At 33.2% G+C, this 17500-nt stretch overlaps 2 protein-coding genes across 4 annotated transcripts in view; one reads left to right on the plus strand and one right to left on the minus strand.

Annotated features, from left to right (window-relative positions):
* LOC137657829 (uncharacterized) overlaps positions 1 to 1475 on the minus strand; it is a 66953-nt gene extending 65478 nt beyond the window's left edge. For all 3 annotated transcript variants that reach the window (XM_068392398.1, XM_068392400.1, XM_068392399.1), the window contains exon 1: positions 1402 to 1475. The gene's annotated coding sequence lies outside the window, so the exon portion shown is untranslated. The remainder of the gene's footprint in view (positions 1 to 1401) is intronic.
* Positions 1476 to 5701: 4226 nt separating this feature from the next.
* Positions 5702 to 15335, plus strand: LOC137657309 (uncharacterized). The gene is made up of 7 exons (XM_068391643.1): positions 5702 to 5790; positions 8342 to 8486; positions 10215 to 10352; positions 10896 to 10966; positions 12872 to 12965; positions 14238 to 14357; positions 15165 to 15335. Exons 1-7 carry the CDS (start codon positions 5702 to 5704, stop codon positions 15333 to 15335), a joined length of 828 nt encoding a protein of 275 aa, XP_068247744.1.
* Positions 15336 to 17500: the final 2165 nt, after the last annotated feature.

A 17500-nucleotide genomic window follows, 5' to 3' on the forward strand; every position in this document is an offset into this window, starting at 1 on the left:
CAAATGGGTCTGCCCCTATATTTTTTTTCCATCAACTGTCCGTCAGTTTCCCACTCACTGGTCATCGCCATTTCCTTAACACCAATATGGTTTACGTGGTCATGTTTTCGACCTTTGACCTTGTTTTAATTAATTTTTAAAGTATTTTATATATAAATAATCCATTTAATTATATAATTGATTATATTTTCACACTATAGAAAGATTGTTATAGAAAAAATTCACTTTAAACTTAATACCTTTAAATTCTTGAAGCATAATATAATTATAATAATAATATTGTAATTATATAAAAAAATGAGATACACAATACCATAATTAAGTCTATTATAATAAAATAAATTAATTTATATAATTGAATATTTCCACATTCGAGAAACAGGTCCCTTGTGAGAAAATAAATTTTAATAGTATTTTATAAATAAATAATCCATTTAATTATATAATTGATTATATTTTCACACTATGGAAAGATTGTTATAGAAAAAATCACTTTAAACTTAAAACCTTTAAATTCTTGAAGCATAATATAATAACAATAATAATAATTGTTTTTAATTAATTTTAAAAGTATTTTATATATAAATAATCCATTTAATTATATAATTAATTATATTTTCACACTATGGAAAGATTGTTATAGTAAAAATCACTTTAAGCTTAAAACCTTTAAATTCTTGAAGCATAATATAATTATTATAATAATAATTGTAATTAAATAAAAAAAATGAGATACGCAATACCATAATTAATTATATAATTGATTATATTTTCACACTATAGAAAGATTGTTATAGTAAAAATCACTTTAAAATTAAAACCTTTAAATTCTTGAAGCATAATATAATTATAATAATAATTGTAATTAAATAAAAGAATGAGATACACAATACCATAATTAAGTCTATTATAATAAAATTAATTAAATTATATAATTGAATATTTCCACATTCGAGAAACAGGTCACTTGTTATTATTATTATTATTATTACTATCCAAGCTACAACCTTAGTTGGAAAAGCAAGATGCTATAAGCCCAGGGGCTCCAACAGGGAAAAATAGCCCAGTGAGGAAAGGAAATAAGGAAATAAATAAATGAAGAGAACAAATTAACAATAAATCATTCTAAAAACAGTAAAAACGTCAAAACGTTACTACATAAGTAAAACCAATAAATTGTAGTATATCATAATAATAATTGTAATTACATAATTGTATAATATAGTGGGCCACATAACCCGCCCACGACCCACCCAAAACACCCCCAATTTCAACCCACCTCTAAATCCCCGCCTACAAAATACTACCAGACATAACATCGTAACAATTTCAACCTCATAATTAACCAACAAACGCAATTACAACTTAATAAACGGGAGGGAAATATGGAAAAATACTTACATTAATAATTACGGCAGTAGATAACTACAGAGCATCATCGAAACACTACCTTCTCCAAGGAAGGCTGAACCATACTAAAAGAATGCCGGGTGAAGATGGTTGCCATGTTTTCTAAAAGAGAAAAGGTCAACTTCTAATGCACAGAAGCTTTAAAAGGCCAACCCATTAGTAGAAAAAAGGCCAAATATATAGTATTTAAGACGCGCCTTTTTCATATTACTAAGGGCCAACCAATTTTTAAAAAATGCTGAATTTGAGGGTTTTTTTGGCCTGAAAAAAGGACAAACTGGCAACTCTGGTGAAGAGGGTGTGCGGTGCGGGGGAAAACCCAGGCATGTGCATTCGGATTTTCCCCTAGATTCGCCTCCCGTCTAGGGACAAAGGAGATTTCGGATATGTTTTTTTACATGAGGTGTTGAAATGTCGACTTCTGGAATTATTATTATTATTATTATTATTATTATTATTATTGCGAGCTAAACTATAACCCTGGTTTGAAAAGCTAGATGCTATAGGCGGATAGTCTCAAACAGGGAAAAAATAGCTCTGTGAGGGAAGGAAACAAGGAAATAAACTACGAGAGAAGACATAAGCTTGGAATTATTATTATTATTATTATTATTATTATTATTATTATTATTATTGCGAGCTAAACTATAACCCTAGTTGGAATAGCTAGATGCTGTAAGCGGATAGTCTCAAACAGGGAAAAAATAGCCCTGTGAGGAAAGGAAACAAGGAAATAAACTACGAGAAGAAACAAGCTGCCAAAATTATAATATATAAACTATAAAAAAAGGTAGATAAGATAGAACAGCGTGCCTGAGTGTACCCTCAAGCAAGAGAACTCTAATCCAAAACAGTGGAAGGCCATAGTACAGGGGCTGAGTCTAGCACTATCTAAGGAATAGTATGTCATAAAAAATTTTATTGTTTTGGAATAATTGATCATACTTTCGATTGCTTGCTAGATTATCTGATATCAGTAATTAACTGGTTTTTTTTATTCGAAATGGTGTATTTGTAAATATAAGACTAATATTTGTAACAAAATAATTTGGATAATCATTTGCACATGAAAAGAATTTGAAAGTAGACTTGACATACAGCATATAGCGTAGATGGTATAGAATACTACTACTACTACTACTACTACTACTACTACTACTACTACTACTACTACTACTACCATCTTTTACTATTTCAACAGCGTCCTCATTAAAATGGAAGGCAAATTGGGCTAGAAATTTCACCAAGTACATACTAATGGTAAGATTTCCGTTGTGCAGAAATTTTACTTCACCATGAAAAAAGTATTCTAAAAACATAATTGAAATATATTTACTTTATTTTCTCTTAGTATTTTGTAAAATGTTGTTTGTGTTTACATATCCATATTGATAAATCTATTAGCAATCAATGATTTTGTGTTTGTCTAAATCGACATTAAATAATCATAGTCTAGAGTCTAGAATTTCTAGACGCTAGTACCATGTTTACACTATGGGTCTAAAATGGCATAAGGTAAGAAAAGCCAAATAGCATTTTCACAATATATTATTACTACTAGCTAAGCTACAACCCTAATTGGAAAAGCAAGATGCTATAAGGCCAATGGCTCTAACAAGGAAAATAGCCCAGTGAGGAAATGTAATAAAGAAACAAATGTGTGCGTATGTTTGTTTGTGTGTCACCCTAAGCTTTTTTTCTTCTTTCGATTTTCAGCAATAGGTTTTCCAAAAGCCTACTGTATGCATTCTTATGAACTGTTAATACATATAGCCTTCATTTAGGCCTATAGATAGTCTACTATTACAGGTGTATTCATAAACACAGCCGGCGTTTACCATCAAGATTGTGTTCATACGTATAGCCTTCATTTAGGCCTATAGATAGTCTACTACTACAGGTGTATTCATAAACACAGTCAGCGTTTACTATCAAGATTTGTTCATACATATAGCCTTCATTTAGGCCTATAGATAATCTACTACTACAGGTGTATTCATAAACACAGCCGATGTTGCTGTTTGGCCTAAAATAAAGATGTTCTTTCATTTTTTTCTTTGTAGAATTGTAACAAGGTGATATATATATATATATATATATATATATATATATATATATATATATATATATATATATATATATATATATATATGTGTGTGTGTGTGTGTGTGTGTGTGTGTGTGTGTGTGTGTGTCATGACCATAATACCAAAGTGTGACATACATTAGCAGCAGTCATGAAAAAATAAAAAAAGAAATATACAATTAACACACACCTAACCAAAAACAAACACTATTGTTAAAAACAAAAGATACTAGAACAACGCCAACCTTATTTTTTTATCGAAGTTACAATAAATGAGATGATAAAAATATAAAATAAAAAAGACGTTTTGATTCCAAATAAAAAAAAAGGTTTTTGTCCCATATCTGCTGACTCATTCCCCTTCCCGCCTTTTGCTACCTTGACTCACTCCTCTTGACGCATGTGCCTTGGCGGTTCATCGAACGGAAAGGGGGAAAAATAAAATACGAGGGGGAAGAGATGGAAATTCTATAGAATCATATCATATGTCGATTGTATGGCGGTATTTTCAATGATTTAAATTGAGGAGAATGCCTGAGAATAGCGGATTGATATAAGAATTATAACTAGGCCTACCACACTCCCATTATGATTGACTGTAGTGTAGGCAATGCGAGGATATGTGTAATACGGCCTCTATTTCTTTCATCTTTACAATCATGTATGATTAAGGAGTATTTTACCAGGGTTGCCAGTTTGGCCTTTTTTCCGGCCAAAAAAAACTCAAATTTGACCTTTTTGTATTTAAATAGGTTGGCCTTTAGTAATATGAAAAAAGCCGAGCCTTAAATACTATATTTTTTACCCTTTTCTATTAATGGGTTGGCCTTTTAAAGCCTCTGTTGATTAGAAATTGACCTTTTCTCATTTAGAAAACCTGGCAACCCTGTATTTTCCCAGTTTCCCCTCGGATAGGGAATATTCCCTGACGATTCATGAAAGCGCTTGTCCGTTCCCCTAACGTCCGCCGGACCAGATGGCGTTATCGTATAAATTACACTAACCATTAAATGTGCTTAATTTCGGTACTTAAATGGCAAATCTATTTGAGAATTAATTGCCTTCATTCATTTTACCTATCTGTAATTAATTTGTAAATTCTCGATGCGGAATGTCAGACATTTTAAATACGATGTTATTCAGTAACCGTCAACCGAGGCCATCTGAGTATTGATCATGAACCTTGCCTGCATTTTAGTTAAGATAAGAGACGTTACAACACATTTTTTCGCATATATTGTTTTTCATTTCACATTACACATTGAGAGATAAGATATTTTAATATAAATTTCATATTAAAGTCATTTTTTTTATGCTTGTCAGGTCAAAATTCTGCTAGAAACAATGACGAATTTAAATCAACATTATTTCTTTATCGGCAATTTCGCGATTTTTGGTTAATTTACCAGAAAAAGAATTTGTCAATTCTCCATTTTTCGAGAATTTCCGAAAGAAATCACCAATGATTTAATTTCAAGTGACGAACTTCTCTAGTAGTTGGAGCTTCGACTTACATTCTCTCTCTCTCTCTCTCTCTCTCTCTCTCTCTCTCTCTCTCTCTCTCTCTCTCTCTCTCTCTCTCGTACGCTAGGGAGCCATCTGGATAAAGCAGCTTTTCCGTGACTGCTCATAAAATATTGTTATTATTATTATTATTATTATTATTATTATTATTATTATTATTATTATTATTATTATTATTAGCCAAGCTACAACCCTACTTGGAAAAGCATGATGCTATAAGCCCAGTGAGGAAAGGAAATAAGGAAATAAATAAATGATGAGAAAGAAATTAACAATAAATTCTAAAAACAGTAACAACGTCAAAACAGATATGTCATATATAAACTATAAATGGACGATCCAATAGGGAAAAATAGCCCAGTGAGGAAAGGAAATAAGGCAATGAATAAATGATGAGAAAAAAAATTAACAATAAATTCTAGAAAAAGTAACAACGTCAAAACAGATATGTCATATATAAACTATAAATGGACGATCCAATAGGGAAAAATAGCCCAGTGAGGAAAGGAAATAAGGAAATAAATCTATGATGAGAAAAAAAATTAACAATAAATTCTAAAAATAGTAACAACGTCAAAACAAATACGTCATATATAAACTATAAATGGATCCATTGGACGAGTAGGCCTACTGTTGATAGCCTACAGGAAATAGATGCATTTTAAAATAGATAGGTGTAAAAATGACTAATTCTGCGCATTATAAAAATGCTTCATATCTTAAGTGTGAACTTAGGCCTACCCAGAATATCACTTGCAATCCCAACCAGCTGTAATGGGTAGGTCTATCATCATATAGGACTAGGAACTTTAATCTTAAAGGGAGCTCTATATATTTAACCGAAAATACAAAATTAGTGGCCAACCATATATTTATTACACCCACTTGTCTTTACGGGATAAAATGTTAGGCAATTATTTTTTCAAACTCGCTCCTTGCTAGACTTATATTGAGTTTTTTCTTATATTAGGAAATATACATTAACAATTCTTACAATTTATGATATAGTATATTCATCCTAATATATTTACATGAACAATTTATTTAATCAGCACATACTGTATTCACAATAGCAACTTTTCACGATTCAAACTTGAAATTGCTAGAAATTGCGTATTTTTCCCTCTTTTTAAATTTGTCATGTTCAATGTATAGATTATATTTCTTACTCTATAAGTTATCAATTCAATACCTTAGCACCTAATTTCCTGTTTCCTGTTTCAGTTTTACGTACTTTTTACCTATTTTCTTTGTGATTCTTACTATTCTTCTATTTAGCCAGTCCAAACGGTTTCTATTCGACTAAAAATATATTTGAAAATATTTTACCACTTGATCAGTTTAACCTTAGCACCTAATTTCCTGTTTCCTGTTTCAATTTTTCGTACTTTTTACCTATTTTCTTTGTGATTCTTACTATTCTTCTATTTAGCCAGTCCAAACGGTTTCTATTCGACTGAAAATATATGTGTAAATATTTTACCACTTGATATATAACATGAAGCTGCATTTTCTAAATTTTGGGGCCTAATATATTCACCATTTCATTATTATTATTATTATTATTATTATTACTACTACTACTACTACTACTACTACTACATGCTAAGCCACAACCCTAGTTGAAAAAGAAAGATGCTTTACGCCCAAGGGCTCCCACAGGGAAAAATAGCCCAGTGAGAAAAGGAAATAAGGAAATAAATAAACGGTATAAGAAGTAATGAACAATTGAAATAACATATTATAAAGATAAAGATTAACAACATTAAAACATATATTTCATATATAAACTATAAAAAGGACTCATGCCAGCCTGTTCAACATTAAAACATTTACTGCAAGTTTGAACTTTTTGAAGTTCTACCGATTCAACTACCCGATTAGGAAGATCATTCCACGACTTGGTCACAGCTGGAATAAAACATTCCAAATATTATCTCTATTATTACCTATGACGGTAACAGCATTACCATGGTCTTCCATTGTCTTGGGTTAGAGTTCTCTTGCTTGAGGGTACACTCAGGCACAGTGTTCTATCTAGTTTCTCTTTCTCTTGTTTTGTTGGAAGTTTTTTATTGTTTATTTAGGAAATATTCATTTTAAAGTTGTTACTATTCTTAAAATATTTTATTTGTCCTTATTTCCTTTCCTCACTGGGCTATTTTCCCTGTTGGGGCCCCTGGGCTTATAGCATCCTGCTTTTCCAACTAGGGTTGTAGCTTAGCATTTGATAATAATAATAATAATAATAATAATAATAATAATAATAATAATAATAATAATAATACTGTTACCATAGTCCTAGACGCTAGATTTCTTCTGGTGGTACCGGAAACCGGTTGCTAAGGGCCGTTGCTAAGGACGCGAACCAGTTTGTTTACATTTTGATTGTGCCTCGGTGAGGATTTGTCACATCCCGATTGTGTAGACATATTTGTTTATTAACTTGGTTTTTCTTAAATCGTCAAACTGGCTGAGTAAGTTCATTCTTTTATCGTATTTTCGCATCTGTATTTTGAATTATACCATAGGCCAAGGTCTATAGATTGCCATAGGCTTGTCTTGAAACTTATCCTCTAGCCTATATATATAATTGTGATTTTTTTTCAATTAGATTTGTGCCACACATTCTATAGTACATGAGACCGAGAACTAATTTCTTATCACAGTTTTCTCTCCTGTAACTGTAATATTTTCTTTTAATCTATTTTAATCTATCCAATACAATAAAAAACACGTGATTGGCTATATATATATATATATATATATATATATATATATATATATATATATATATATATATATATATATATATATATATATATATATATATATAGTCTCTCCCTGTCCCTCTGTTAAGGGGTGGGGGAGTAGATATACCCCGGTGAAAGGGGGTTTACCGAGAGGTACACTCGGAAACCACAATTTCCCACAAATTACCCAAACTGCCGTGTGGTAGTAAGGCAAGGGTTAAATCTGTGTGCATTTGCATATCAATCTAGATATTTAGCCACCATTTTGACGGGTTGCTTACACTATAGTCAATTCTTTTTAGTAAGGCAGATTTGCACCGACTCACAAGGTTGCCCTTTTAGCTCGGAAATGTTTCCTGATCGCTGATTGGTTGCACAAGATAATTCTGACCAATCAGAGAGCAGGAAACTTTTCCGAGCTAAAAGGGCACCGCTGCGAGTCAGTGCAAATGCGCCTCATTAAAAAAAAATGAGTATATTAGGCCTATATATAATATGAAAGCCAGACATCTGCTTTTTATTATATACTGTAGGGGAGATAGGACAGTGAGACCTAACTGCTTTTCCAGATTGAAGATACATCTCGAGGACATGCTAACGGTGGTCAAGCCGCCGGCGGAGTCCCTCGACCTGTTCCGGACGAAGGTTAAGTCCAAGGAGGACTTCGACAGGGCCTACGAGAAGATACACGAGTACAAAGTCCGGCCTGAGAAGGTCAGTTGAGAAATAGAATTCTGGGTGGCTACTTTCCAAACCCTCACTCTAAGCTATGTCAGTGATGTTTCAGTGGGGTCTATCAAACTTGAACAGGGTTTGAACTCTGGTTTAAGCATTAGGAGCCTCTAGTAGTCCCAACTGAGCTATAAGAGAAGTTGGATACCTATATAGGAAATATTTATTTTGATGTTACTCTTCATAAAATTTTGTTTGTCCTTGTTTCCTTTCCTGACTGGGCTATTTTCCCTGTTGTAGCCCCTAGGGTTATAGCAACCTCCTTTTCCAAATAGGGTTGTAGCTTAGCAAGTAGTTTCTTGTAATGTCTACAAACTCGCCATGCTTGTGAGCTAAGGATAGGGGGTTTAGGGGAGCCTATAGGTCTACCTTCTGAGTCATTAGCAGCCGTTGCCTGGTCCTCCCTGATCCTAGGAAGGTGGAGAGGGACATGAGCGAGGATCATATAGATATATGGTCAGTCTATAGGGTATTATCCTGCTAGGTATTGTTACATTTCCTTGTCTCTGCCATTCACGAACGACCTTTAAAACTTGAACCTGTTGCTCTGTCTGCAGAAGTCGCAGTAAAAGTAATTGCCCTGTTTAGAGTTCAGGTAGATTTTAGTCTAATTGACAAACGAGAGAGCAGGTATTAATAGCAGTACTTATAATTAAGTGTAGGTAGATTAAGGCCTATAAGTAGTAGCGGTCTAAGTAGAAGAGCTGGTCAGGTGCAGAGTAGTAATTTAATTAACAGCTGTGCGATAAAAAGGAATCATGCTAAAAGAAGTATCAATGGTCAGGTTTAGAAAGAGAGCAAAATTCATTTATTTGACTCCACTCACTTCAAAGTTGGAGCAAATGTTTTTATGTTAACCAGGCTGACATGAGTCTTTTTATAGTTTATATATGACATATCTGTTTTTGACGTTGTTAATAGTTTAAATAGGACATGTCTGTTTTGACACTGTTACTGTTTTTAGAATGATATGTTGTCAATCTATTCTCATCATTTATTTATTTCCTTATTTCCTTTCCTCACTAGGCTATTTTTCCCTGTTGTAGCCCTTGGGCTTATAGCATATTGCTTTTCCAACTAGGGTTGTAGCTTGGCTAATAATAATAATAATAATAATAATAATAATAATAAACATTCGAAAATAACTTAAATATTAACATTATTAAAAACTGAAAGATTATCGGTCTAATTTCCGCCATTTATTTCTTACTGGCGTTAAAGTATTTTTCTTCTTGCAGCGCAGAGAAAACCCTGACTGTTAAAACGATCGTGAGAAGCAAAGAATCCTTTAGCTGCTAAGCGGCCATCATATTCCAGAAGCCATAAAGTTACGTTATAAAAAGCTCTCTCTCTCTCTCTCTCTCTCTCTCTCTCTCTCTCTCTCTCTCTCTCTCTCTCTCTCTCTCTCTCTCATTGTTCTGGTGTTCTTTTGAATTTTCTTTGAATTTTCCCCCAATCTTGAGACAACAAATCCACACACGCTCACACACTAATGGAGATGAACATATTGCTCTCTCTCTCTCTCTCTCTCTCTCTCTCTCTCTCTCTCTCTCTCTCTCTCTCTCTCTGTATATATATATATATATATATATATATATATATATAGAGAGAGAGAGAGAGAGAGAGAGAGAGAGAGAGAGAGAGAGAGAGAGAGAGAGAGAGAGAGAAACCTACTCAACGTTAATTTGATTCATAATGTCTTGTCTTTAGTTGAGCAGACAAGAGGCCCTGGGGGAGGGACCCCGTGGGTGGAGGCCCACCCCGGGGAAACCAGAAGACCCTCAGGCTGGCTACGCTGATCCACTGCCTCCTTCAATGCAAGGGTTAAACATGGAAGAGTTTTACGAGGTAAGTATTTAATCGCTTTATATCATAATCATCATCATCATCAGCCGTGGCTAATCCACTCCAGGACAAAGGTCTCAGACGTGTCCTTCCACTCGTGTCTGTTTATGGTCTTTCTATGCCAATTTATACCCGCAAACTTTCTTAGTTCGTCAATACATTAGCTTCTCTTCCTTCCCCTGCTTCTTTTGTAATCTCTAAGGACCCATTCTGTTATACTTAATGTTCATCTGTTATCTGTCATTCTCATTATATATATATATATATATATATATATATATATATATATATATATATATATATATATATATAAAGAAAATTATAATTTCAAAGGATTAGTTTCCTGATGGCCTAGAAGCTACAGATGAAAATTGAAATAAATGATAAAAAGGTTAGAAAACAAAGCAACTATATAGAACTTACATTACATTATCTAGGCTACACATTGACTCCCAACATTAATGTAAATAGAGTAAAGAATAAAAATATTTAACGAACATTTTAATGTAAATAAAGTAAAAAATAAACGTTTAATGAACATTTCAGGTTGACATCGACTGGAGAATGTTAACAACGGCTCGGCCCCAAACCCGTCACGAGGAAGAAATATTTTCTAGGTAAATAATTCGTTTTCATTGGTGCATGAGACTATGAAACTTCCTTTTTATGAGTCAGTCGGATATATAGACCATGAGACGATGCATTTGTTTGTTTTTTTAGTGTTTATACAGTTATTATACATTCCTGCTTTCGCTGTATGAAGAGTAATGTAGAGGAAGATTGAACGATAGCGAAGAGCATAGGTATAGGGTTCTGGCTTAAATAGTAATAATAATATTAATAATTGGTTGAGGTTTAAAGTCGTTTTCTCGTTTATTTCATTCCTCTACTATAAGAATTATAGCTTTTCTTCTTTAAGGTAACGTAAAATAAATCAAAGAAGAAATAAAAGTACTAGAAAAAGACTAATTCAATTTGATAATGTCCGTAGAATGTATCTAAATGACTACCTAATACTACCATCGTTGTCTCTCTCTCTCTCTCTCTCTCTCTCTCTCTCTCTCTCTCTCTCTCTTAAATCCAGCACCCCGGGCTTTCTTTAATAGTCCAAAATAATCTATGCATAGGCTATATTAACGGTTTCTGTAGACCAGTGTGACTAAGGCAATTAGAGAGAGAGAGAGAGAGAGAGAGAGAGGAGAGAGAGAGAGAGAGAGAGAGAGAGAGAGAGAGAGAGGCGCCTGGAATAGGAGATATGTTGAGTTTGTAGAGCAAAAGGAAATTAAGGAACGCAGGGATGGAGAAGGTGAAAGGAGAAGGATATTTGATTTTGATGAGAGTGAGACATAATTTCGGCAAAATAACCAGAGAATTATTATTATTATTATTATTATTATTATTATTATTATCATCATTCTCTTGCTTGAGGGTACACTCGGGCACACTATTCTCTCTAATTTCTCTTCTTCTTTTGTTAAAGTTTTTATAGTTTATATAGGAAATATTTGTTTAGGTTTTGTTACTGTTCTTAAAATATTTTATTTTTCCTTATTTCCTCTCCTCTCTGGGCTATTTTCCCTGTTGGGGCCCCCGGGATTATAGCATCCTGCTTTTCCAACTAGGGTTGTAGCTTAGCAAGAAATAATAATAATAATAATAATAATAATAATAATAATAATAATAATAGCTAGGCTAGAACCCTACTTGGAAAAGCAGGATGCTATAAGACCAAGGGCTCCAACATGGAGAAAATAGCCTAGTGAGGATAGGAAATAAGGAAATAGATAAAATATAAATGAGGAGTAATAATATAGAATATAGAATATCTCAAGATTATCAACAAAGGTAAGATAATCTGTCATATATGAACAATGAAGAGAGAATCATGTTAGCCTGTTCAACATGAAAACATTGTTTAAAATTCCCAGTATCATTAGTACCATAAAGCTCTTATTAATTGATTTTTATAGAGAAAATGATATGTTTTATATATCAATAATATTAAGTTTGAACAGCTATAAAGTATATGTTATGTATGCTAGTTTCTTAACTGTTAAACTGGAAATTATAAATTTTATTACTAATTGTACCATTAGGTGCTCATTATATGATTTTTATAGGAAAATATATATTCTTATTAATGACATCAAATTTGAACAACTAGAAAGTATATATTTTGTGTGTTATAGTCCATTTCTTTTAGCGAGTCATATTTGCACCGACTCGCAGCGGTGCCCTTTTAGCTCGGAAAAGTTTCCTGATCGCTGATTGGTTGGACAAGATCATTCTAACCGATCAGCGACCAGGAAACTTTTCCGAGCTAAAAGGGCACCGTTGCGAGTCGGTGCAAATATGACTCGCTAAAAGAAACGGACTATAGTTACTTAACAGGTAAACTGGAAATTAAAAATCTTCATACCAATAGTACCATAAGGCTCCAATTAATTGGTTTTTGTGGGAAAAATATATTTTTGATTAATCCTATCAAAATTCAAATGAATTACTTTAATAATGAACAACAGATTCGTTGAAATGGGTAGGAAACAGCTTCAGAGGATTCGGCAGGACAACGAACTGCTAGCGCAAGGAAAGGATTGGAGAGGACGCATTGTGAAGGTTGGTAACTGGCGCTCAATAGAACCATTGTGCATTTTATGTATATTTATCCCTCGAGATTTCGAGTCCTGCTCAAGCTCGATACTTTCTTGTAGTGTCTGCAACCTAACCATCCTTGTGATCTAATAATGGGTCTTTGAGGGGGCATATAGGTCTAGCTGCTGAATCCTGTCCTTCCCTGGTCCTAGCTAGTGAGGAGAGGTAGTTCTAACTGCTGAGTCATCAGTAGCCATTGCCTGTCCTTCCCTGGTCCTAGCTTGGATGGAGAAGTAAGGTCTACCTGCTGAGTCATCAACAGCCATTGCCAGTCCTTCCCTGGTCCTAGCTTGGGTGGAGAGGTAGGTCTACCTGCTGAGTCACCAGCAGCCATTGCCTGTCCTTCCCTGGACTTGGCTTGTGTGGAGAGGTAGGTCTAACTGTTGAGTCACCAGCAGCCATTGCCTCTCCTCCCCTGGTCCTAGCTTGGATGGAGAAGTAGGTCTAACTGTTGAGTCACCAGGAGCCATTGCCTGTCCTTCCCTGGTCCTAGCTTGGATGGAGAGGTAAGTCTACCTATTGAGTCATCAGTACCCATTGCCTGTCCTCCCCTGGTCTTAGCTTGGATGGAGAAATAGGTCTATCTGTTGAGTCATCAGTAGCCATTGCCTGTCCTCCCCTGGTCCTAGCTTGGATGAAGAGGTTGGTCTATGTGTTGAGTCATCAGTAGCTATTGTCTGGCTTTCCTTGGTCCTTACCTTGATGGAAAGGGCATTGGCCGATGATTATATGATGGTCAGTCTCTAGGGCATTGTCCTGAGTTATAATTATCTTCTATCATAGTTTACAACAAACTAATTTATTGAATCAACAACAATAAATTGATGTATTGGTGAAACATCAGTTCAACATCAAATGTCATACACAACATCTACCGAAATATTGAAATGATATATAAAACAACCTTTTTATCATCAGTATTCTCCCAATCTACTTATCTACTTTTAATAAACTGAAATAACATCTAAAACACACATTTTTATCTTCAATAATCTTCCAATCTACTTATCTACTTCTAATATACTGAAATAACATCTAAAACACACATTTTTATCTTTAATATTCTCCTAATCAGCTTATCTACTTCTAATATACTGAAATAACATCTAAAACGACTATTTTATCATTAATATTCTCCCAATATACTTATCTACTTTTAATATACTGAAATAACATCTAAAACACATTTTTATCATTAATATTCTCCCAATCTACTTATCTACCTCCTCGTGGTAGGTCGTGCCAGGGCGAGGCTCGGTTCCTGAGACTAGGCTACCCATTTGCAAGGAGTGCAATGAAGAGCTCTGCCACGGCGGTTGCAGGGAGTACCTCTATGTCAAGTTCATGCGTCTGCCGGTAGGGGAGAGATGTGTTATTATTATTATTATTATTATTATTATTATTATTATTATTATTGTTGTTATTATTATCATTATTATTATTATTGTTGTTGATGTTATTATTATCATTATTATTATTATTATTATTATTGTTGTTGATGTTATTATTATCATTATTATTATTATTATTATTGTTGTTGTTGTTGTTATTACTATTATTAATATTACAATCATTATCATTATCATTATTATTATTATTATTATTATTATTATTATTATTATTATCATTATTATTTTTATTATTAGTATCATAATTATTATTATTATTATTATTATTATTATTATTATTATTATTATCATTATTATTATTATTGTTGTTGTTGTTGTTGTTTTGTTGTTGTTGTTGATATTATTATTATTATTATTATTATTGTTATTATTATTATTATTATTATTATTATTATTATTACTATTATTATTATTATTATTATTATTATTGTTGTTGTTGTTGTTGTTGATATTATTATTATTATTATTATTATTATTATTATTATTATTTTTATTGTTGTTATTATTATAATTGGTTGTTTATTTTTTATTATTTGTCTTGATTGTTTAATTTTTTTGTATTAGTAATAATAATAATAATAAAGTTGTAAGGATTATGAAAATAAAGTGAGAGAGAGAGAGAGAGAGAGAGAGAGAGAGAGAGAGAGAGAGAGAGAGAGAGAGAGAGAGAGAGAGAGAGAGAGAGAGGCTAATTTCAAACCCATGAAATCCATAGTCTGGTGCCACTGATTCTCCTCCATCTTTCTTTGACCAGAAAGAGGAGAAGAAAGAGGATGACGAATCGGATGACGTCGAAGAAGTCGACCAGAAGCCGAAGGGAAAGAAGAAGAAGAAGAGGTCGAAGAAGGGCAAGAAGAAGAAGCAGTCGAATCAGGAAGAACTTCCTGACGAAGACGCAGACGATGAAGATGACGGAGAGGAGTGAAGGAAAGTGAGATCGAGGTAGGGGTTCTTTTTACCTTCGCCAACTTCGTTTATGACTTGCATAACTCAAATATTATTTGACCGAATCTCCTGAAAATTTTGGAGTGATTGGGTCAAAGTTCAAGGTCAAAGTCAAGGTCATGGAAAGGTAAAAAACGAAACACAAAACTCAATAACTATTTGACCGAATCTCATGAAATTTGATGGGATGACTGGACATGACCCAAGGATAATCTTATTAAATTCTGGGAGTGATTGGGTCAAAGTTCAAGGTCAAAGTCAAGGTCACGAAAAGGTAAAAAAACAAAACATAAAAATCAAATACTAATTGACCGAATCTCATGAAATTTGATGGGATGATTGGCCATGACAAAAGGATAATTTGAATGGATTTTGGGAGTGATTGGGTCAAAGTTCAAGGTCAAAGCCAAGGTCACGGAAAGGTAACAAACGAAACACAAAACTCAAATACTATTTGATCGAATCTCATGAAATTTGATGGGATGATTGGCCATGACAAAAGGATAATTTGAATGGATTTTGGGAGTGATTGGGTCAAAGGTCAAGGTCAAAGTCAAGGTCACGGAAAGGTAAAAAACGAAACACAAAAGTCAATAACTATTTGACCGAATCTCATGAAATTTGATGGGATGATTGGCCATGACCCAAGGTTAATTTGATTAGATTCTGGGAGTGATTGGGTCAAAGTTCAAGGTCAAAATCAAGGTCACGAGGTGGTAAATAACGAAACACAAAACTCAATAACCATGAGACCGAATCTCATGAAATTTGATGGGATGACTGGCCATGACCCAAGGATAATTTGATTAGATTCTGGGAGTGATTGGATCAAAGGTCAAGGTCAAAATCAAGGTCACGGAAAGGTAACAAACGAAACACAAAGCTCAAATACTGTTTGACCGAATCTCATGAAAATATACGGGATGATTGGCCATGATGCAAGGGATAATTTTATTAGATTCTGGGAGGGATTGGGTCAAAGTTCAAGGTCAAAATCAAGGTCACGAGGTGGTAAATAACGAAACACAAAACTCAATAACCATTAGACCGAATCTCATGAAATTTAATGGGATGACTGGCCATGATCCAAAGACAATTTTATCAGATTTTGGGAATGATTGGGTCAAAGGTCAAGGTCACAAAAAGGTAAAAAACATAAAAATCAAAATCTATTTGACCGAATCTCATGAAATTTAATGGGATGACTGGTCATAATCCAAGGACAATTTGATTATACTTTGCAAGTGTTTTGGTCAAAGGTCAAGGTCACGCCAAGGTCAAAAACATCTTTTTACTATATCGTGGCCAATTCTTATCCGATTTGCATAAAACTAGTGCCAAAATGTGCATAATTCAATTACCTGTCTTATGATTGGGGAGTGATTAGGTTAAAGGTCAAGGTCAAAAAAGTCTTTTTGCTATATTGTGGTAAATTATTATCCGATTTGCATGAAATTAGTACCAAAATGTACATAATAAAATTGGCTATCTTGTGACTGGGTCAAAGGTCAAGGTCAACTAGTGCCAAAATGTGCATAATTCAATTACCTATCGTGTGATGTACAACATGATATAGGCGAAGGTATGCGCTCTACCAAGTGCCCGTTCTAGCTGCTATCTGGTATTTATACACAAGATAATTTTATGTATTCATCAATATATGTATATATACATACACTTAGCTTTGATTTTATGAATTATAATATAAGAATGTAGTTTGTTTAATCCATTTGCATTTCATCTACTATTCCAATTCAATGCAAAAGGAGAAAGTATTATTATTATTATTATTATTATTATTATTATTACTATAACCATTATTATTACCATTATTATTATTATTATTATTATTATTATTATTATTATTATTATTATTATTATTATTAGCCAAGCTACAACCCTAGATGGATAAGCTTGTTGAAAATAGCCCAGTGAGGAAAGGATACAAGGAAATAGATAAAAGATATGGTATATTTGTTTTGTTTATGCTAATTTGAAATGATATATAAATATGCATAGGCCTATATATACATACACACATTCATGTATGTAGATATATACATATGCAAATACACATACACATGAAAAGAATGAAAAGAAAAGGTAAAAATATTCATACACACATGAATGTATGTGTAAATATTA

This window comes from Palaemon carinicauda, chromosome 18 (genome assembly GCF_036898095.1).
Source record: "Palaemon carinicauda isolate YSFRI2023 chromosome 18, ASM3689809v2, whole genome shotgun sequence".
Classification (NCBI taxonomy): Eukaryota; Metazoa; Arthropoda; class Malacostraca; order Decapoda; family Palaemonidae; genus Palaemon; species Palaemon carinicauda.